Genomic DNA, 21,860 nt, shown 5'->3' with positions numbered 1-21,860 from the left:
TTTTATGTATGCCAAAATCGATAAAAGAATCTATGATATCAACATGTTCGATGAACCCTTTAACACACTTGAAGTTTTAAATAATGTACCAAAACATAGACTTGAGCATTCAAGGCAAACACTTCGCCCTCTACATAGCTATTATAACAAGACCAAACTAGCACTTCGACTAGAAGAAATCAAAACCTACTCTCGAATGGGTTCCATTCACAGATTAGAGTTATGAAAAACCAGCCAAAAACTGGTTCGATGGCTGATTGTTTGAAAAAAAATCTTAAAAAATCTGACCTGTTTGGTCATTGGTCTAAAAATGACAAAAAAAAAACCCTTTTATAACTAAAATACAAAGGGTACGTATGACATTGAATAATTTATAACTCAAACATATATTGTTTATGTTTATTTATGATTCTTTTGGAGTTATCTAGTTCGATTAATTTTTATATGAGTTTCTGCTGTAATTAATAATTTAATATCTCATGATTTTTTGTTGTAATTTAATTTATTTTACTAGGTCATCATGTGTCGTTTGTAGTTTGAATACAAGTTATACATTTATTTTTGCTATGAAATAGTTTGATTGTTTATTTAGACATGGTTGAAGATTTATTTTCAATTGTCACCAACTTTTAATGGAGTAAAAGAATATATTATTTTTGTTGAAATTTACAGTTAGACAATGGATCTAGATCAGTTTAACTAATGGACTCCGTCAGATCAATGTCCGGGTTGACAATGAATTGACTGGTTGATCCACTAGTTTGACCACTAAACTAATGACCCGGAATTCATCAAGTTTGATCAAATGGTTTAATTTGTTTAATTTTTATAACAACGCCCGTCATTGTAGTAAAGATGCAGTTTCCTCTTGGTTGTTTAACAATATGACACGTGTCCAAATTCTGTGGATCTTCATTCTTCTAGGTTCTTTAAGGTAATATATGCCAATATCAATTTTTTTTACTCTATAGATATAATCACTGCCCAAATCAAGGAACTTTTGTATCATAAATCATTTTTTTGCCATAGTAGAAATCTTACATTCAATAGTTTGTAATATACTCTTCAATATTGTACTTGCTAGTGTGCTTCTTTCCAACATAAAGAAAAGAAAGAGTTCTTCCTGGCAGTGCCAATGTCAACAAAATTTTACCAATGCATTATCATAGTTTACTGACTAATGTTGTACTTGTGTATCATTTCATGAAGATAACCTTGTTCGAAAGTTTCAACGAATAAGACCGAAATTTTTGTCTCCCTTTGTTCTGAAGCTGAACTGAGATTAAGAAGTATTTACTCAATTCTGATAGACAACACAGATATGATGTGTCACTAGATAAGATAACAATGGTTAAAACACCTATTGTAGTTTAAGAAGCCATACAGATGTCTACCATAGATACAGAGAGACAGCAATAATCCATAAAGTATGAAACCGATATAACTTAAACTTACTTTAGTGCCAATTCAGTGTGTTGAAGTCGGTAATAAAATACAGCTAGATCACCATAGCTCTTCATTGTGTCTGGATGATCCAATCCAAGATCCCTCTCATTTATATCCAATGCCTTCTGCTGATATGTTGTAGCCTAAATGTTGCAAAAACTCAGTTGCCTCCAAGAGAACAAGTTGTAAAGTCTCAAAATGGAGGCATCAATGATCACCATGTACATATTAGTGATAAAAAAAAATTCATAACAGTGATGGGCAAAAAACAAAGCCATAATATTCATTTTTGAAGCAGCAAAAAGTTGATTGAACATTGTGTTGTCTCTTGATCAAGATATGTAAATTCGTACCCAATCAATGTGCAATTGAACCACTCTATATCACATATGTCCTATGATCTTGCATTTGTGGTCAATATTTACATATATTTAATTGTAATTAATAAATGAAATATTTAAGTTTTACATAATCTAACTAAAAGATAATTTTACCTTTACCATTTAACATATGGAATTATTCAAAGTAATCATTGTAAAAGAAAGTTCAGATCTATCACAAAACATATCAATCAACTTGCTGATCCATATAGGAGAAAATTTTCTATCTGCCTTAAGATAAGAAAATGCATATAACCCGTCTAATGCTTTAGTAAAACATAGTTGCATAATGAAACCAATTTGAGAATAAAAAATTTCACAATTAAAGATTATGAATAAGAAAGAATATATCTAACAAAATATTATCATTACACTGAACAAAATAATCATTAAATTTCTCATCATCACAAACCTTGTTCCTCATTATTTCTCATAACATTAGTACTAAAGGCCAGTTTGATTAAATCAGAATTCATTTCCTTGTATTTGACTCGATTAACTTGATTGACTCAACCACATAAGAGCATGTATATTGGCTCAACTAGACAACATAATCAACAGAGTTGTTTATAGAGTGCCTTTCCACATTTGAATTTTGAACCATATATAAGCTACCTTAGATAATGATGACGGCCTTCAGTCTATATGGTTATGCAGTCGGAGAGTGCTTAAATGCTCCCAATGCCAACTTTGAGAAAGCTGGTGAAACAGCTGAGTTCTCTACTTAGAATTTGGCATACTTCAAAGAAAATACAAAATGAGTCCTACTCATATAAATGCTATGTTGAAATTGAATAATGATCTATCTAAACTTTTTTTTCATTCATAATACCCTTGTGCCTTCTATGTTGCGTGTAGACAATAGTAAGTGTTAACGCCCAGGAGGGAAACCCAATCCAACCTATTCCAAGGCACTTAGGTGGGTAACCTACTGGTATTTTGGCCATGCCCAAGTTGATTTCAATAATTACCAAGTGCAAATCCTGCTCTCTCAGATGGAAAAGAGAGGTGAAAACTCTTGCACTCTCAACCAGCCCTCAAGTGGACCGGAGCAATAACCTAATCACTCGATCCACATGCCATAGGTCAATTGTGTAGGTGGCATTCATACCAATGTTAGGGCTTGAGATGGAAGTCCAATCTAACCGAAAATGCCAAGGCACTTTGTAGAGAGCCTCCTGGAACTTGTGCATCACAAAGTGAAGTGCAGTTAACCTTATGGGACTAAGAATGAGTACAAATTATGCTATTGACCAGGGTGGAGCTAGCTGTGAACCCAACAGTATCAATGCCAAACACAAAAACAGCTATGAAGACCATCTTTAGCACCAGACACATGTGTTTTTGTGATTGAATAGAACATTTATTGGCAATACCAAATCAATAATCAATTTTCATTGGATGAATATGAATTCATGTCCAGCATTTCTTGGAAGAATGATACCTTGGGCTTTTCTCAATATAATAGCATAATCTATTAGTTGGCATTATTTTTTTATGTGAGTATTCAATCTCTTGATGGATTACAATAGACATGTGCTTAGATCAGGAAATATAGCTCCCCAAAAAAAACTGCACTGTAATCTGCTTCATCAAGCAGATGAATCACACAAATACACTCAAGAATTTTCTCATGATCACATACAAAATACATATTAGGTCATTAAGTGTTAGTGTTAGATTGATTGTAGATCAAAATTCTTAATAAACAGTCACAAGTATGAAGCACCAAAAAACAAGCCACTTAATTCCATGAAACATGGCATTAAGTTGCACACAGAAAATGAAAATCCACCTGATTAAAATCCCCAGTATGATATAGGACTACAGCTAAAAGACTGTATGCTCCAGCAGTCATTCGGTGATAAGGGCCACAAACTGCAATTAGTTTTTCCAGAGCCTGCATCCAAATACACTTGCTAGCGTGAGAAAATGATAAGCAAAGGAATTTGTTTAGCAGGAAATATATAAAAGTGTCTGTGTGTGTGTGTGTATAAAAACCTTTGTCCCATAATTGACTGCATCTTCAAGTTTTCCCTTGTCAAGGGCGGTTTTTGAAGATTCCAGTAATTGTCGCCCATCTGCAGACGAGCATGAAACTTGCTGCAAGATATGAAAGAAATTAAGACTCATCGTTGCATGGAACACTTTTCAACTGATAATCAATTTTTTTTGTTTCACCTTGTGAACAGGAACAAGGCTGATGATGTCCAACTTATCAAATGGGAAAGGTAAATCCATATCAAAATCTCTGGGTGCCAGTTCAATCCCCACCTAAGAAGAGTGAAGGTAAGATCAAAGGAAAATATCATGCACAAGTTTTTCCAAGGCAAAAATGATAACCACCTTATGGCATATCCCCCTCAAGATGGCATACTTTCTTATATCCTGATAATTTGAGATTGTAAGTTCCCAATCATATCGCTTCTTCAAGAATAGTGTGAGCCATGCCCAGACCAGGGAATGCACATGGACAGAATGATGTGAAAATCCAGCATCAGGAACCCCAAGGAGCAAGTTAAGAGTTGCCGCAAGTGATATAGACAAATCTCTGGTTTCATAAACAGCAGCAATGACAACCCGTACAATATGCTTAAAAGCTCTTACTATCATCTCATGAATGCAGAGTGATTGAACATGAGATAGCTTCTCTGAAAGCTTGACCTGATCAATAAACATATTAAAAACACAATTTAGCCATATTAGTGGTGAAATGAAAATGTAGGTATATGGAATCTCTTAAAGAAATCTGCGGCCAGTCCCAAACCCAAATAAGGAGAAGGCTTGCATTAGGTTGTCAGCCAGTGTTAAACTATGGCAAATGTTCAATGAATGGATTGAATCTCTTAAAGCTAAATGGCTAACTTACAACTTGACCAAGCGAATGCATTCGTAGTCCTCTTGTATGCATGAAATCAGTCAGAGTGCGACCATCAACAGGGGAAAGTTCTAGTGACCCAAAGTCTGAAACCTTTAGTTGATACAGAGGCAATCCATACTCATTAAAGTCATCAAACCACCGAAAATGGAAGCATGAAACAAATGCAAAATAAAGCAATCTTATATGAACCTACCAACTTGGGGAGAGCAACTTCATTGTAATATCTCATTGCCATCTCAGTTAATTCCTGTGGAGACTGATGATGAAAAAAAGAGTAAGTTATACACTACAAAAAATTGGTAATTCTCAAATGATTGAAACAAAATCTATGTAGTGTGCTATAGATGGAAAAAGGTACGATGTTGGATTTTTTTTTTTTCCTTCTTTCTTTTTATCCCTGTAGCATTCTGCCTAGAAAACTTATTTTGGAATATAGGAGCAAAGTGTACCCAAATATTCAATTGCTAATAGCGACAAAAGCAAGACATTGAAGTCAACTATTCATCTAAGAATTTGTTGTTGGTACTTCACATCATCTCTTGTGATTTGAAAGAAAATTAGTCTCTTGTGATATGAAGAACACACAAGATATAATAAGAAAATTATTTTTGAGCTGGACTTGAATCCTAAATTATTGAGAACAAGAAAATGGAAAGATTGAACAAATTCACAAAATAAAACATTATCATAATGCCTGACCTTACAAAGATTAATACCAGAGTTATAAATATCCTAATCTTATTGGTATCCAGTAAATTAAAGTTGTCTTAGATGATTAGTTTACTAATATACATTGATCATAGTATACAACTACAAATTTTTTGTGTCAGTAAATTTTAGTCTTGACTTCAGGCTGATAAGGGGATTGGAATATTATTAGTTCAGAAATCTAGATTTCAACCTGCGCAGATATCTTTTTTAATCTCTGTTCTTCAAATTAGTTTACTTTTTAGATACAGTAAACATCAAAATTGTCCACTCAAAGTAACCACCTGATTCAGGTTAACGCATTTGCAATTTTCAGTGGATGAGTAGTAGTTATCAAGTAGCAAGTCACAAAAGTTCTACTACATGGTAGTGAGATAGTTTAAAAAACAATGCCCATAAGCATACAAATTGTTGCTTGTCACAGCCAATAAGACTCTAATTTCCAATTGGTCAAAGGATAAGTCATAACCCAAAATCAGAACCTTAAAAGGATAGAAATTGTCTCTGACCACTAAAACTGGCTTGTTATTTAATTGTTAAATAAGCAGGCATTTGACTGAATAATATTTTATCTTAACTTTGACGTAACTAAATTTAAGATTAAAAAGACAATTCATTCGTGTATGATCAGATAAAATCTAAATACAGATACTTTATTCATACCCATGCTCCTATAATAGAATAATCAGAGTTGGCATGTGATGCCATGCTCATGAACATATGAAAATACAAACTTGTAAAATAAGATCAAAAGCCAGAATAAGAGTATAGAAATGCAATGCCACAAAGATTCTGCTATGATAAAGAATTGATTCCAGAAGTATTTCTGATCTCGAATATTTTGATTAAAGGAATAAAAAATCAAGGTTATCATTGATAAATGAATAAGATTTTGAATTGTGTGCGTGCCAAACTTCCAGTTCAGATTATTTTCACTTAAATTCTGCATGAGAATCCAAACGGAAATGTAATGGAGAAGAAAGAGCATCTCATGAATGACATAACTTGAAAATCATGTAGGATGATGTAAAGAAGCATTCTGGACTCAATATTGCAAAAAAAATCTCTCAAAATTCCGTTGCAACTTTGTTATCTAGAGTTGATAATTTCTGAAATTCTTAATTTAGAAGACACTAAATAAGCCACCTTAAATCCTCTAAGTACCTTCGTATCGAGTCCAACATTAGATTCTTTCAACCGTGTATATGCTGGTTCAGGTAGCAAATCTTTAAGCATGGAAGCTTTCTCAGCTTCTCTGCTTTCCTTCTGATATTCATTGAATGGCATGGCCACATTTTGCTTCCCATCATGGGTCTTAGTAGTTAAATTCTTGTCGGCAGTTGAAGTTTTCTCATCATCAAAATAGGGTTTCTTTGATGGTCTTTTGAGGATTTTAAAAGATTTCCCAAGGCCTTCCACTTTTGTCTCATTTTTACTCTTTTCTCCAGTTTGTTTTTCACTTTTTCCACTTTCTTGTTTCTTGTCCTTCTCACCATTACTCTGATCTTGCAAATGTTGAATCCAACAAGCTCCCAATTCCCATCTCATGAAGGCATTGCTTCCAATTTTCTCTTCCTCAAGCTTAACCAGACTCTCTTTCAGTAATTTCTCCACAGACATTTGTGCTGCAAAGAGTTCCTCATGTTTTGAGATTTGATTCTTTTTCTCTTGTGATGTATGGCTCTTATGAAGAAGCATTCTGAGACTGAAATGATAGATAATAGTCTCACCATACTAGGCATGTAAATATATTTAACAAAATGGGTTCAGAAGAAGAAACAAATACATCTATATACCAACAAGAACCTGTTAATGTTCAAAGAATTTGCACCGCCATTCGGTTGATCATTGATTTCAAGACCTTGCAAAGGTAAATTCACTTCACTTCCCTCATGGTAATTGACTTTCACAATAGCAATGTAACCACAGTATCGCACAGTAACAACCCCTAAAGTGGAAATATCCTGAAGTTGAAACCCACAAATTTGTTCGTTGACAAAAAACTTATCAATAAGAGAAATAGATAACGTTATCGTAAGATTTATTAACAATATACAAGTTCTCTTACATGAGTTGTTGTATTCTCATTGGCAGTGATTCCTTTTAGCAAATTCCTCTGGATAAGATTTTGGGCATCAATTCCAGTAGTTTTACTCCCATCAATCTTTGTATCCATCTTACAGCTTGCATCCAAAGCATCTTTGGTGACAGTGATGCTACAATCTCCAACTGTCCCAAGGTGCAGTATTTTATCCTCCCCTGGTGGATGTTTGTCTTGATTTTTTTCAATAAGTTGCTTCACTGTTGCAACAGCTCTTAATATTGCAATATCTACAAATAAGCTATGTAGCACGAATGCTCTCCTGTCACGTATTTGTCTCTCTTCTGTTGTCTTACAAGGCATGGACTTGAGAAAAAGGAATTCATTTACCCAAGGCATAGTATCCCTTTCAGCATCCCAGGCACATCCACCTCCATTCCCTCCCCATGTTTCATCCTCAGTGGGTAGGGATGGAAATATAGATGGCGACTGAGCAGCAACTGGGGGTACAAGCCATGTGTTTGCACGAAAACCATATGGAAGATTTCCAAACTGCAAGTGAGATGATAGAGCAACTCAAGAATAGAAAAACTGAATCCATGGAAAAAAAAAAGGGTATTGTAAACTGTAAGATTCAAACACATAATAAACAAAACCCATACGTGCTAAAGTTTAATGTTGCAAGTATAATATAAAATGAGAGCATGCCAAATTCTAAAGTGTTTCAAAGAGTAATCAACACATTACAGTTACAGGGGAAAAAATTGATAGAACTACTGGTCAGACTTAGAAGCTCCCAAACAAAATTATGTTTGAAAACCTGGCTGGTTTACTTATTTGAACAAGATTCTCATGGAAAAGTATTTTGGATCATAAATGAATAGTATACAACGGTCAAAACTGCAGGACATGAATTTAATCATACAACAAATTGATATGCAGAGCATAAAGAATCATGTATGGAGAAGTATAAGGAACAAAAAATAATGTATCGCACTTTAGCCAAAGAAAGGGGAACCACATCTTTGAAGCCAAATATACAAACATATATATATAGATATATAGATATAGGCACAATGAATCTAACAGGATAGAAAATAAACCAACCTTATTACGTTTTATGAAGGCTTTCATAAGGTCCTCATAAGCCTGTAAGAATGCACCAGCAGGATGAAGTCCAAGTACGAAGTTAAAACAACGAACGAGGCATAATTTACTATATGTCCAAAATTATCAAGTTTTGAGAGAAAATGCTCCAGCATTGTTATGTCAACTAATTGCTAGTAATGAATAAAGTATAAAAAAACAATTATTAAAGATCCAAATAAACTGGGAAGAGACGAAAATCTGACATTGTCAAATGCTCTACTGAGATGTCTCAGGAGATCGACAAGATTGTGGCAAAGCACGCGATGCTTCCCGAGACTGTAAAATCCCCTAGCACAAGCCTCGATGATCACAAGCTTCCCGTTACATAGCTTCACCTGACCGAATAACCCAATAACGAACTCAACATGGATCAAATAATTCTCAACGGAGAAGAAGTTAGAGAGAGAAAAAAAAGACGTACTTCGAGGAAGAAGAGATGATCGTCGGATGGATATTCTTCCTTCCGAAGACTTGTCGTTCGTCTTATAACTGCAAAACCATAAAAGGGAGAAGAAAACCAATAAGGAAACATAGTTGATTCTTAAATCAAGTGGGGGAGAGACTGGACTGACACTGGACGGGAGGGGTGAGATTGGCAAGCGAGAAGAACTCATAGAAGGCTCCCAGACGAGGGCAAGCGCCACTAATCTCCGCCTCCAGATCATCCGACGAATCCTTGGCCAGCGGCGAGGATGACGGAGGCTTCGGTTGCCCCTGGCACAGATGGTCCGAGGGGGTTTTCCGGTTTCCAGCAGCACCGGCGCCTCTGACACTCTTCTTTCCATCCTTTTCGTTGGCGGGCGGTGCATCACTGGACGACGGCAACGGCGACGGCGACGCGGACGGCGGAGCCGGTCCAAAGCAGGTGGTGGAGGAGAGAAGATCTAGAAGGCGCCGCACGTGCTCCATGGCACGCCCTTCGTCGTACTCCTCTGCTCATTTTATTACCGCGATCAGATTGACTTGCAGTTAACGAAAATGACAAATTTATGAGAGCAGATCTCCTAATCCGTAAATTGCGGATCAGGGGATGGTCTATTATATCTGGACCTTTGAATAAGCCATACTTATTTAAAGATGGGGTCTATTCAAATCAAAAGTCCAGATCAATGGACCATCCTTTGATCCGTAATTTACGGACCAGGAGATCCCTGCTCCAAATTTATCTACTACAATGTGGAAATCCCCTCAAAAATTAAAAACACCATCATATCTAGAATTTCAAGCTATTTAATAAAATAATTAGCATATTTCAGTTTATCTCTGTCCTATTAAATATTTTATTTAATTTTTTTTAAAAAAAAATCTAATGAAATTAATTAGCTACGAAAAATCTTTTAAAAAGTTTCCATAAATTTTCTTAAAATCTTCCACCACAATTTAAACTTTACCCTAATCCTGATATCAAAAAATATTTATTCTCACTTCCTAACTAAACATAATAGATATCAATTTATTTAGTTGCTCTTATTTTTTATAGGTATAAAAGTCAGAAAAGATATATAATTTCTCATAAATTTAGCATCATTTAAAAAAAATTAATATATTTTTTATTTAATTGAACATGATTCTTTTTCCACTTCACCAATCGATTGAGAATCATACTTGATCCTGTCCAAAAGTCGAAAAGACGGAAAGTTGGGGATGCGGTGCTCACGCTGACCTTCTGTGGACTCTGCTCGGACCTACAACACAAACTACGTCAGTGCCGAGCCAGGGAAGGGATCTCCGACGTTGGCCCTCCGACGCTCAAGTCAATCATCGGCGATGAAGAATAAGGCGGGGCAACAAGAAGACTGTAACACAAACAGTGAATATCGCATACCTCCGTTGATACTTGGACCCCCCCCCCCTTTATATATAGCTTCGATAGCGCACGTGCACGCTTCACAAGATGAGCACGCTTCTTAAAGCTTTCTTTGAAAAAACTTGTCAGTAAAGTGTCCCTGACACAGTACCTTAACATGCCGAGCATATTTCTGAAGTGACAGTGGAAGCTTCTGTCATACGATCTTTTGAATGTCCATGCCCGGTGTCGGTGACACTAACTCCCAAAAGGATATCGCTGAATATCAGAGGGAGTGTACTGCTAGGCCGAGCGAGTTTCCCGCTCGGCCGGCCTTCTGCCTCTCTGATGCCCCGTCCGGTCGGCCAGAACCTCGCTATTCCTCAGTGTGTGTCTACTCGACCGAAGGTCCACTTTGCCACAATCGAGGCCTGCTGCCAGGCCGAGCGGGGTAGCCGCTCGGCTCGGCTTCTGTACATCGTCTCCCTTGAGCGTCAGTCGTTTGACTTCTCTTCGTAGCGAAGGCGATGGTGGGTCGGAGCCTTCTCCCCGATCGGGGCATGCTTTGCCCGACCAGACGATGTCATCTATGCGTTGACCGCCTTGACTTTGACCTCCTTTGACCTCCACCATGGACATGAGGGCGGGCCCCTCATTATCACCGTATCACATGCCTCCCCCTCAAGTCTAGTCGAAGGAGGCTGTAAGTCCGACTGACTAGACAATTTATCTGAGTCGTCTTCCACCCGATCAGCCTTCGACACTATGTGGTTTCTGATCGGGATGCAACCGCTCCTTGCCGATCGGCCTGTTGAAGCTTGTCGTTCAGTCGTAGGTATGCTCCCTCAATCCGATCGGCACAACGAATGTTTATACTTGTGAAATCTTTGCTTGGACTATCTTGGGCGAGCGCGAGCCAGGCTTACGTCACCCAGATTTCTGGGAAATAGTGCAAATCTCTGCGCATTAAGGCTAAGCACACTTCCATGCCCTCATTAAATGTCGACCCGTGGCGATGCGCCATGTGTCCTACCCACTGCCGTCGCACGCCTGACGTGACAGGCGGATATCTGCTGTGATGTGACGTTTAACGGTTCAAATTCAATGGTTAGATCTCGGCCTGGGTTTCCGCGACCAAGATAGGACGGCTCTGGTCGGCCGACCTATAAGCCCGTGCGCGTCACCACCTTTGCACACTTTTCCTTCGAGTTCGGTGACGCTTCTATGTTCGGCGACGTTCCTTCTTCCTGCTCCTCCGGCGACCTTTTTCTAGTAAGCTTCTTTTTCCATCGCCCCTTGCTTTCTCTTCTAGTGTCTGTCCTTCCCTGTCTTCCAAGTTTTTCGGTGTCTTAGTGTTCCGGCGATAATTCCTCCAATGAGTTTTCTTTCCTTCGCATCTCTTTACCTTCCGTCATTTTGCGATGGTGAGCTCCTCACAGTCTCCCGCCGGCATCCCTGGGCTCTGGTATACCTCTACTGAATCCCGGTTTGACGCTGGCGACGCTGAGAGTTTGAAAGCTGCATTTGAGCTTCTTCCCGAATATGAAGTTATCCTTCCTTCCCTTTCCGATCAGCCAAATTCTCCGCCGCCCGACTGTATTTGCTTCTTTAGGGACCATTTTACGGCCGGTTTGTGTTTCCCCATCCACCCCTTCTTTTCTGCCGTGTGTAAATATTTCTGAGTCTCCCTTAATCAACTAGTGTTGAACTCCTTTCGGCTATTGTGTGGGGTGGTGGTTCTTTTTCAACTGTACGGCATTCCCCTTACTCCCCGGCTCTTTCAGTACTTTTATTATCTCAAGTCATCCAAGCCAGGGACTTTTCTTTTCCAAGCCCGAGTAGGCTTGGTTTTCTTTGATAAAATGTCGACCTCCTACAAATATTGGAAGGAGTACTTCTTTTTTATGTATTTTCCCGAGCGGTCGGACTTCCCAACAAATTGGCAACTCGACGTGGCGACTCAACCTCCATTAAAGAAGTACAAGAGCTGATCGAACTACCTCAACGCAACCTCAATGTTGGTCGGTCAGAAATATGACATCCACAAGCTGCTACTGGAGGGTGTCCTCTATATCTCCGGCTTGAGTCTGATCCGTGCTCGGCTTCCGTTCAACCAAGGTATGCGACCACTTTACTCCTTTCTTTAATTCTAACTTATTTTTCTTCCTTTAGCACCGCTGAAGTCATGCTACATGCACGTCTGGCCGGTAAAGCAAAGCTTGCGGATGCCGCTATCAATGCGGCTGCTGTGAAAGAATTGGAGAGTCGAGGCTTGCAGTCGATCGGCTCACAAGAGGAGCCGCAGGATCAAAGCGAAGCGGCTCCCGCTCTGGCAAGTGGTGGAGCAACCGGTGGCTCTCAACCTCCTTCTGAACGGCAGCCAGCTGTCGAAGTTAAGGGGGCATCTGGCTCAACCTCCTCAGTCGAGCCACTGATCAGGTGCAAGAGGCACCGGGGGAGCCTTCATCGCGCTCCGCCACTTTGGGGGGGCGGTCTGCCGAACGGGTCGGGACGTCAACCCCCGCTCTTGTCCAAGAGTCCACTGTCCCTGAATCGTCAGATCATACCCCCTCCCTATCCGGTCTACCTCAGGGGGCAGTCTGTGTTAGTATTAACCCTAGTATCAATTATGAGATGATTGTAAATGACTCAATTTGTATCATATGTCATTATTAATAAAAGGTAAAGTATGTTATTATATTCAGTTCAGTACTAATTGAATAAGTATAATAATGTCCTTAGGTAGTAGGTTTTATCTACAGTATATCAATTGGTTGAATTGATAGTGAGATATTGTAGAGAACACTACTCTTAACTGTTCCTAGTCGAGCATTAATATACAAGGACAATATTAATGCGTTAAGACTAGCATGTAGGTCAACGGATGACTTGATCTCATAAGTCATGGATATGAGATATTAGGTTGATACATGAGTATATATTAGAGAATATATACTGAATGACCCATGAGAATTTTCATGGATCGTTATATGAGTGAAATAAACATTCTCATGTGACTATTAGTATGAATAGTCCTTTGACCTGAAGTCACTAGGTTCCCTACATAAGAAGTTGTGTACTTTGGTATCGACAAACGTCACCTGTAACAAGGTGGACAATAAAGTCGAACACTATGTATGTAATGAATTATGCGGAGGGATGTGAGTGATGTAGATGGGATCTATCCCTTCCATATGACGGAAGTGATATCTGTAGACCCCTTGATTAGTAGGACACAAGAAAGCATGGTCATGCACAAATGAATCAATATGAGATATTGAGATTATTTGATTGAGTGTGTCTACTTAGAGATCAAGAAATACAAAAGGTTGATAAGAGGATGACGCGGTCTATGCCTCATCGATCAATCTAGATATCAAGGATAGAGAGACCAAGTCATACAAGATAATAGTCACAGACAGGTTAGGTCGGATCTCGACTTTCTCGTCACTTGGGTAGCAATGATGTCTTGCTCCACTCATTGCTTATGTATCTAAATATTGATTTGGGTACATTGCTAACATTATGAGAACCTATTGGGTCACACACAAAGAACAAGTAGATTTGGAGATAGGTTCATATGATGAATCATTGGATTTAGTGTAATCCAAATTGGATTTATTGAGTTAGACCCAATTGGATCTAATTATTGGAGCAAATCCAATTCAAACTAGACTTGAGGAAGTCAATTCAAATTAATGAAATAATGATTCATTGAATTTGAATTGCATGAGAATTAATTGAATAAGACTCGATTGAATTAGACTTGAGTTAGACTCAAGTGAACTATACTTGAGTTAGACTTAAGTGAGGATAAATGAGAAGACATTCATTGAATTTTCAAAATTCAATGAATCATTATATTCAATTTTCAAAATTGAATGAAAAATGAGGAGTTTCAAAATGACCCTTAATGGAGAGTGAATACTCATTAAGGCTCATTAATGGAATTAATGACATTAAGTGTTTTCATTGGATGAAAAATACTTAAGCCATTTTACTCTCATTTTTCCTTACTTTTCATTATCCTTCCTCTTCTTCTTCCTCTCTTGGCCGAAATCACTCTTGGTTGCTAACACAACCATAAGTGTTTTTCTTCTCCATCTTTGTGAGTTTGTGAGACAAACGGAGGAACACTTGTTCGTGTGGATAACGAAAAAGGCACGGACGCTTGATCGTGTTGAGATCCGAGCTGTCGAGAGTCCATGAGCACGCTACAAAGGTATACTCTATCATGTTCTTAGATATAAACTTAGTATATAATTTTGTTTCCCTTCGCATGGATCTTTTGGAGGAAATATGTTTTTCCGCTGCGCGTTTGCGTGTTTAGCAACATATTTCCTTACAGTCTACACGTCGCCGGTGACCTTTCTACCACCAAAATCGAAGACCAAGAAGTCTAGTATCCGATCGGCGTCTTCATCACGGTCGTCCGAGCGAACAACTTCTGCATAGTTAGCCCCGAGCGGCCAACGCCACATTACGATGATTCTCCCTCTGCCGATCGAAGAGTGGCGCGAGTCGACAAGCGCTTCATCCCGAGCTCCCGAGCACCAGATCATCATCCAAGGGTCGCTCGCCCAAATATGGGTAGATGCCCGAGCCTGCGCAGCGATGATGCCTCCAGGAGCGCTCACGGACAACCACACCCAGATGTCTACTGGGGTAAGTGTTAATATTTTTTTTAATCCATTTCGCTTAGCGCTTATATTCTCTTTGTTGCTTGCAGTACTGGGTGGAGAGTCTGGCCATGTGCCAAAGGCTCATATTTTTAGAGGAGGAAATGAAGAAGATGAAGGTGTCGAGCGACCAATCCTCCGCCGCTCAAGAGCAAACGGACGCTGAGGTGGCCAAACTACGGGCCGATATGGAGAAGAGCAACAAACTGCTCGAGGTCGAATGGGACAAGAGTGTCGGGCATGCCACTATGTTGTCTCGGCTCAATAAGTAGGTCACCACTTTTAACAATAAAAATCGAGTCGGCCAATGTAAGGAAGAATCGGGCCATCGAAGACCTCGAGCTGAAAAATAAGAAAGCCCGAGCCCTCACCTAAAAACTCAAGGAAGTCAAAGATTTTTTGGTCGCCGAGAGGAAGAGCCAGTCGACCGAAGAGGCTGCTCTTCGCGACCAACTTGCGGCCAAAAACGATGAGTTGGCCATCTCCAAGGATGAGCTGGAAGATTCCCGAGCGGCCTTGAAGATCTACTAAGATGCTGAGCCTAGCCGTTTCGAGGCTATGAAGAAGAATTATCTCCACTCGAATGCTTTCAACGAGAAGGTCGTCGATCGGGCTCTGCGCCTTTTTGATCTGGCCATTGATGGGATGATCGACCAGCTCAGAGAGAGTGACTACTTGCTAGCAGCTTTGACCAACAACATCATCAGCCGGGATAAACTCACTGCAGCATTGCCTAACGACGCCTTAGACTACCTTGAGTGAGGCCGAAAATCCCTGTAAAATTTCTATAAAATTTTTGAAGTCTTAATGAATGCTCGTTCGTTTGGACGAGCTTTATCTCCTTGTATATTTTTTCGACTCCCCTTTTCTTTGAGCATTGCACAGACTCGTGGCCTCGTGACTCCAATTGTCCATGATTGATCAATCCAGCCGACCAATCCCTTTTGTATTCAATTTCGTCATGATTCTGCGAACTTCTGATCGACCCCGGGAATGTCTTGAAGAATAGTGTCGAACGGTCACCATATTTTGAAGACTTAGGCTTTTGAGTAGTCGATGCTTGCCCTTTCATTGAGCTAAGGGTTTAAAGTCGTCGCTCGACCGTTGAGGAAGATTAGGCAAACACTGGGGTTTAAGGTCGCCGCTCAACTGTTGAGGAAGATTAGGCGAACACTGGGGTTTAAGGTCGCCGCTCGACCGTCGATGTGAATCCGGGTTTAAGGTCATCGCTCGACTGTTAGTGGACACAAGAGTTTAAGGTTGTCGCTCGACCGTTGATGAAGACGAGAGTTTAAGGTCACCGCTCGACCATTGGTGGAGATAAGAGTTTAAGGTTGTCACTCAACCACTGAGGAAGATTAAGCGAACACTGGGGTTTAAGGTCGTCGCTCGACCGTCGATGTGATCCCGAGTTTAAGGTCGCCGCTCGACCGTTGGTGGAGACAAGAGTTTAAGGTCGTCGCTCGACCGTTGACAAAGACGAGAGTTTAAGGTCGTCGCTCAACCATTGGTGGAGACAAGAGTTTAAGGTCGTCGCTCGATCGTTGATGGAGACAAGCGTTTAAGGTCGTCACTCGACCGTTGATGGAGACAAGCGTTTAAGGTCGCCGCTCGGCCATTGATGGAAACAAGCGTTTAAGGTCATCGCTCGACCGTTGATGGAGACAAACGTTTAATGTCGCCGGTCGACCGTTGATGGAGATAAGCGTTTAAGGTCGTCGCTCGACCGTTGGTGGAAACAAGAGTTTAAGGTCGCCGCTCGACCATTGGTGGAGACAATAATTTAAGGTTGCCGCTCGACCATTGAGGGAGACGCATTGCAAGAGGCCTTCGCATTTTATTTATATTTTGCCCTACGTTCAGGAGATATACAAAAATACATAGTATTCACTCGCACACCTCTCATCCAACCCTATAGGGTTGAAGATGATTCGTGCTTCATGGCCTCTCGAGCTGCCTTCCCTCTTCATCCTCCAGATAGTAGGCGCCCGAACGGAGCTTCTTCACGATCTTGAAAAGTCCTGCCCATGGGGCCTCAAGCTTGATGACATCGCCGACCGGCTTCACTTTCTTCCAGACGAGATCGCCGGCCTGGAAGGACTTTGAGATCACTCTTCTATTGTAGTTATGTTTCATCCGTTGCTAGTACACCGTTAGCCGAACTGCTACTTTCGCCCGCATTTTGTCCACCAAGTCGAGCTCTATGAGCCTTCGTTCGGCGTTTCCTTTGTCGTAGTGCTGCACCCGATCAAATTCTACTCCGACCTCTACGGGGATAACTGCTTCACCGTCGTATACCAGATGGAAGGGGGTTACGTCGGTCGCCTCGTTCGAGGTCGTATGAAGGGCCCACAACACGCTGGGGAGCTCGTCGACCCAGCTGCCTCCAACGTGGTCGAGCCAAGCGCGTAAAACTCTGAGGATCTCCCGATTAGCGACTTCGGCTTGCCCATTGCCCTGAGGGTAGGCTATAGAGGTGAAGGCTTGTTGGTTGCCATAGCCCTCACACCATTCTTTGAGCTTTTGACTGACGAACTGTCTTCCATTGTCAGATACGAGTCGGCGTGGGACGCCAAACCGGCAAATGATGTTCTACCAAATAAACTTAGTGACCATTTGCTCGGTTATTTTTGCAAGTGACTCGACTTCTACCTACTTCAAGAAGTAGTCTACTGCGATGAACAAAAAACTTCCGCTGATCGGTCGCCATGGGGAATGGTCCAACGATATCCATGCCCCATTGGTCGAACGGGCAAGATACTGTGGACGCCTTCATTTCCTTGGTCGGTCGGTGTGGCAGCTTGTGATATTTCTGGTAGGATAAGTAGGTGGCCATCGTCCGAGTGACATCCTCTTGGAGGGTCGGTCAAAAATATATGGCTAGGAGTATCTTTCGGGCTAATGCACGGTGACCCGGATGGCTTCCGCAAGAGCCTTGGTGCATCTCTCGTAAAATGTACTCGACGTCTTCCGATCCGACGCATTTGAGTAGAGGTCCGGCGAAGGCTTTTTTATAAAGCTGGTCCCCCGCCAAGGTGAACCGTCCGACCCTCTTCTTCAACAAGCGGGCTTCTTTCGGATCGGTAGGTGCAGCTCCAAACCGCAAGAACTCTATTAGGACCATCCTCTAGTCGTTCGAGAAGGTTATTCTTTCCATCCAATCGATGTGCGCCACAAGCGAGACTTGTTCGATCGGCTGCCCTATGACGATCGAGGACAGCGAACTGGCTAATTTTGTCAACTCATCCGTCGTCTGGTTCTCCGATCGGGAGATCTTTTGTATGATGACTTCCTGAAAGTTGGTCTTCAAATTCTCAAAGGCCTCCACATAGAGTCTGAGTCGGACATTGCTTATCTCGAACGTTCCGGATAATTGCTGAGTGACAAGCTGGAAGTCCGAGTGGATGAGGACTTTAACTGCTCCCACATGCCGAGCTGCCTATAGGTTGGCTATCAGTGCCTCATACTCTACTTCATTATTGGTGGCTCTATAGTCCAGCTGAACGGAGAGCTGCATCCGGTCTTCCCTTGGTGAGATGAGCAATATGCTGATCCCGTTGCCTTGTCGAGTGGACGAGCCGTCAACATATATCTTCCATGTTGCCTCCGGCTTGATATTCTGGACATCTATGACAAAAATCCACTAAGGCTTGAACCTTGATTGTCGCTCGAGGTTGATATTGAATGTCAAATTCGCTTAGCTCGGTCGTCCATTTGATTAGCCTTCCTGACGCTTCGGGTTGAGAAGGACTCGTCCCAAGGTGCTGTTAGTTAGCACGATGATTGTGTGCGCTAGGAAGTACGGACGAAGCTTCCGAGTGGCGAAAATCAAATATAAGCTAATTTTTCAAGACCAGCGTAGCGAGACTCTGGATCCTTCAATATATGGCTCAAAAAATATACAGGCTGCTGCTCTTGGCCGTTCTACCTAACTAGAGCCGATCCAATGACATGTTCGTTGGATGATAAATAAATTCAAAGTGGCTCACCAACAACTGACTTGACCAATATAGGCAAGGAGTTTAGATATTCCTTGAGCTCTTCCAATGCCCGATCACTCTCGGCGCCCCACTAGAATTTTGTGGCTTGGAGAATGATAGGCTCCGATCTGATGACTTGGATACGAATCTGGATAGCGTCGTAATCTGATCGGTCAACCGTTGAGCTTCCTTCAAGTTTCGAGGCGGTTGCATGTCTTGCAAAGCTTCGACCTTGCTCGGATTGGCTTTAATGCTGCACTCGGTGACGATGTAGCCCAAGAAGAGACCACTCTTCGCGCCAAGCAGACATTTGCTTGAGTTCATCTTTATTTTATAGGTCCTTAGTGTTCGGCAGGTCTCATTGATATCTGCGCATAGGTTAGCAGGTCAGAGGGATTTAATTAATATATCGTTGACGTATACCTCCATATTACGACCGATCTGCTGTCGGAACACCTTGTTCATCAGCCTCTAGTAAGTGGCTCCGACATTCTTGAGTCTGAATGACATGACGTTGTAGTAGTGCGTTTCGTCGGCCGTAATGAAGCTGACCTTCTCCTAGTCCTCGCGGACGAGCTACACTTGGTGATACCCTTGGTATGGTCAAACATGCAGATCAGCTCACATCCCGCCGTTGAGTCTACCATTTGGTCTATCCTTGGCAGCGGATAGAAGTCCTTTGGGCATGCCTTGTTCAGATCGTGGAAGTCGATGCAGACCCGTCATTTATTGTCCGGCTTGGAGACTAACACAATATTGGCTAGCCAACTCGGGAATTGAACTTCTCTAATGTGGTCAACCTCCAGCAGCTTCTCTATCTCCGCTCGAATGATCACATTTTGCTCTGCGCTGAAGTCCCTCTTTCTTTGCTTCACCGATCAAGCGTCCGGTTTGACATGAAGCTCGTGCTGAGCCACGCTCGAGGAGATACCGAAAAGCTCGTATGTCGACCAGGTGAACACATCATGATTTTACCTAAGGCAGGCGACCAACTCTGCCTTCTTCTCCACCTCCAGGTCGGCGACAATGAAGGTTGTTGGCTCCGCTCGACTGGGGTGGATCTAGACCTCCTCCTTTTCTTCATATACCAAGGTAGGAGGTTTTTCAGTGATCACGTTTACCTCCAAGCGCGGGTTCTTCCAAGCGCTTCTCACCTCGGACTTGACCATCTTGACGTAGCATCGACGAGCAACCAACTGATCGCCCTTGACTTCGCCCACCCGATGGTCTACCGATAACTTGATTTTTTGGCAATAAGTAGATACTACCGCCCGGAACTCATTGAGGGCCGATCGACCCAATATGACATTGTAGGCCAACAGCGCGTCCACCACGATGAAGTTGGTGGTACTGGTTCTCCTTAGTGGCTCCTCTCCAATCGAGATGGTCAATCGGGCCTGTCCGAGCGGCAGACTTCATTGCCCGTGAAGCCGTAGAGAGGGGTCGTCATGGGCAGCAACTCGCTCTGATTAATTTGTAATTGATCGAATGTCTTCTTGAAAATTATATTCACCGAACTCCCTGTATCAACAAAAGTTCGGTGAATACTATAATTAGCTATTACCACCTGGATGATTAGCGTATCGTCATGAGAGATCTCCACTCCCTCCAAGTCGTTGGGGTCAAAGCTGATCTCGGGCCCTTCGGCCTTCTCCCTGCTGCATCCCACTACGTGGATCTCCAACCGCCGAGCGTACGACTTTCTGGCTCTGTTGGAGTCGCCGCTAGTCGGCCCTCTAGTGATCATGCCTATCTCTCCCCGGGATGCATTATTCTTGTTTTCTTTTTCCCGAGCGGATGGTCTATTTCGCTTAGCCGGGCCTCGGGAGGGGATCAATGTCATCCCTCCGCTGATGTTGATGGTGCCGCTCGGGCGCCCTTCTGTCATCCTCTCACCGCCCAGCAAATCGATGTCTTTGTTGCCGATTGGGAGAAGGACATCAAAGGTGGTATCCGCGTAGAGCCAATCGGTTGATGATTGGTGTTAGACCGTGGCAATTACGCATGTTATGGGTCGTCAACTAGTGGAAAGAGTAGAACATCGGCATCCATACTTTGTCCTTCGATGCCTTCGGTCGACCGGGCGTCACATGCTGTACGATATGTGCCCTGGTCTCCTGGTGTAGCCATACTCATTCGACCCTCACCCCCTTGGGCGGCTAGTGGCTATTCGATGGCCGATGCTCAGTCGTCGCTGAGGGTTCCATCAACGCCTCTTTCCTTCTGGCTGCTTGGACTTCTTCCACGTTTATATATTCGTTGGCCTTCTTGAGCATGTAGTCAAAATCCCTAGGCGGCTTTCTGATGAGCGCTCGGAAGAAATCTCCCTCGACGAGCCCCTGGGTGAAGGCGTTCATCATTGTCTTGGACGAGACCGAGGGGATGTTCATGGCTAATTGAAACGTTATATGTACGCTCGGAGCATATCTTTCGATCCTTACTTCAGGGAGAAGAGGCTGACGCTCGTCTTTTGATAGTGTCGGCTGCTGGCGAAGTGGTGTAAAAAGCAACTCGGAAGTCCTTAAAGCTTCGTATTGAGCTGTCCGACAGTGTTTGGAACCAGCGTTGCGCTGATCCGGAGAGGGTAGTGAAAAAGACTCTGCACTTTATTCAGTCTGTATACTGGTGCAGTGTGGCTTCATTATCGAACAAATCCAGATGATTATTTGGATCAGTCGATCCGTTGTAGGTCCCGATCGCCAGTGGGGTGTAGTGTTTGGGCAGAGGATCTCGTAAGATCCCCTCCGAGAACTGTCGGTTGATCCGATCGGGCTACGCGCTACTTTAGGGCGCCTTGCCCTTTCGTGCGT

At 42.0% G+C, this 21,860-nt stretch overlaps 1 protein-coding gene across 1 annotated transcript in view; it reads right to left on the bottom strand.

The window, feature by feature from the left end:
- LOC122022499 (protein TSS-like) overlaps positions 1-21,860 on the bottom strand; it is a 43,274-nt gene that overhangs the window by 12,078 nt on the left and 9,336 nt on the right. The window contains exons 6-19 of the mRNA XM_042580521.1: positions 9,178-9,537; positions 9,027-9,094; positions 8,809-8,940; positions 8,564-8,605; positions 7,484-8,008; positions 7,222-7,379; positions 6,580-7,120; positions 4,901-4,963; positions 4,696-4,797; positions 4,173-4,490; positions 4,008-4,100; positions 3,828-3,929; positions 3,622-3,726; positions 1,456-1,589 (exon numbers count right to left, since the gene is read on the bottom strand). Coding sequence (XP_042436455.1) covers positions 1,456-1,589; positions 3,622-3,726; positions 3,828-3,929; positions 4,008-4,100; positions 4,173-4,490; positions 4,696-4,797; positions 4,901-4,963; positions 6,580-7,120; positions 7,222-7,379; positions 7,484-8,008; positions 8,564-8,605; positions 8,809-8,940; positions 9,027-9,094; positions 9,178-9,537 — 2,743 coding nt within the window. The remainder of the gene's footprint in view (positions 1-1,455; positions 1,590-3,621; positions 3,727-3,827; positions 3,930-4,007; positions 4,101-4,172; positions 4,491-4,695; positions 4,798-4,900; positions 4,964-6,579; positions 7,121-7,221; positions 7,380-7,483; positions 8,009-8,563; positions 8,606-8,808; positions 8,941-9,026; positions 9,095-9,177; positions 9,538-21,860) is intronic.

The sequence above is a fragment of the Zingiber officinale genome, chromosome 9B (assembly GCF_018446385.1).
Source record: "Zingiber officinale cultivar Zhangliang chromosome 9B, Zo_v1.1, whole genome shotgun sequence".
NCBI lineage: Eukaryota > Viridiplantae > Streptophyta > Magnoliopsida > Zingiberales > Zingiberaceae > Zingiber > Zingiber officinale.
Note: the sequence above shows the minus strand (reverse complement) of the source record. Positions and strands in the feature narration are given on the sequence as shown.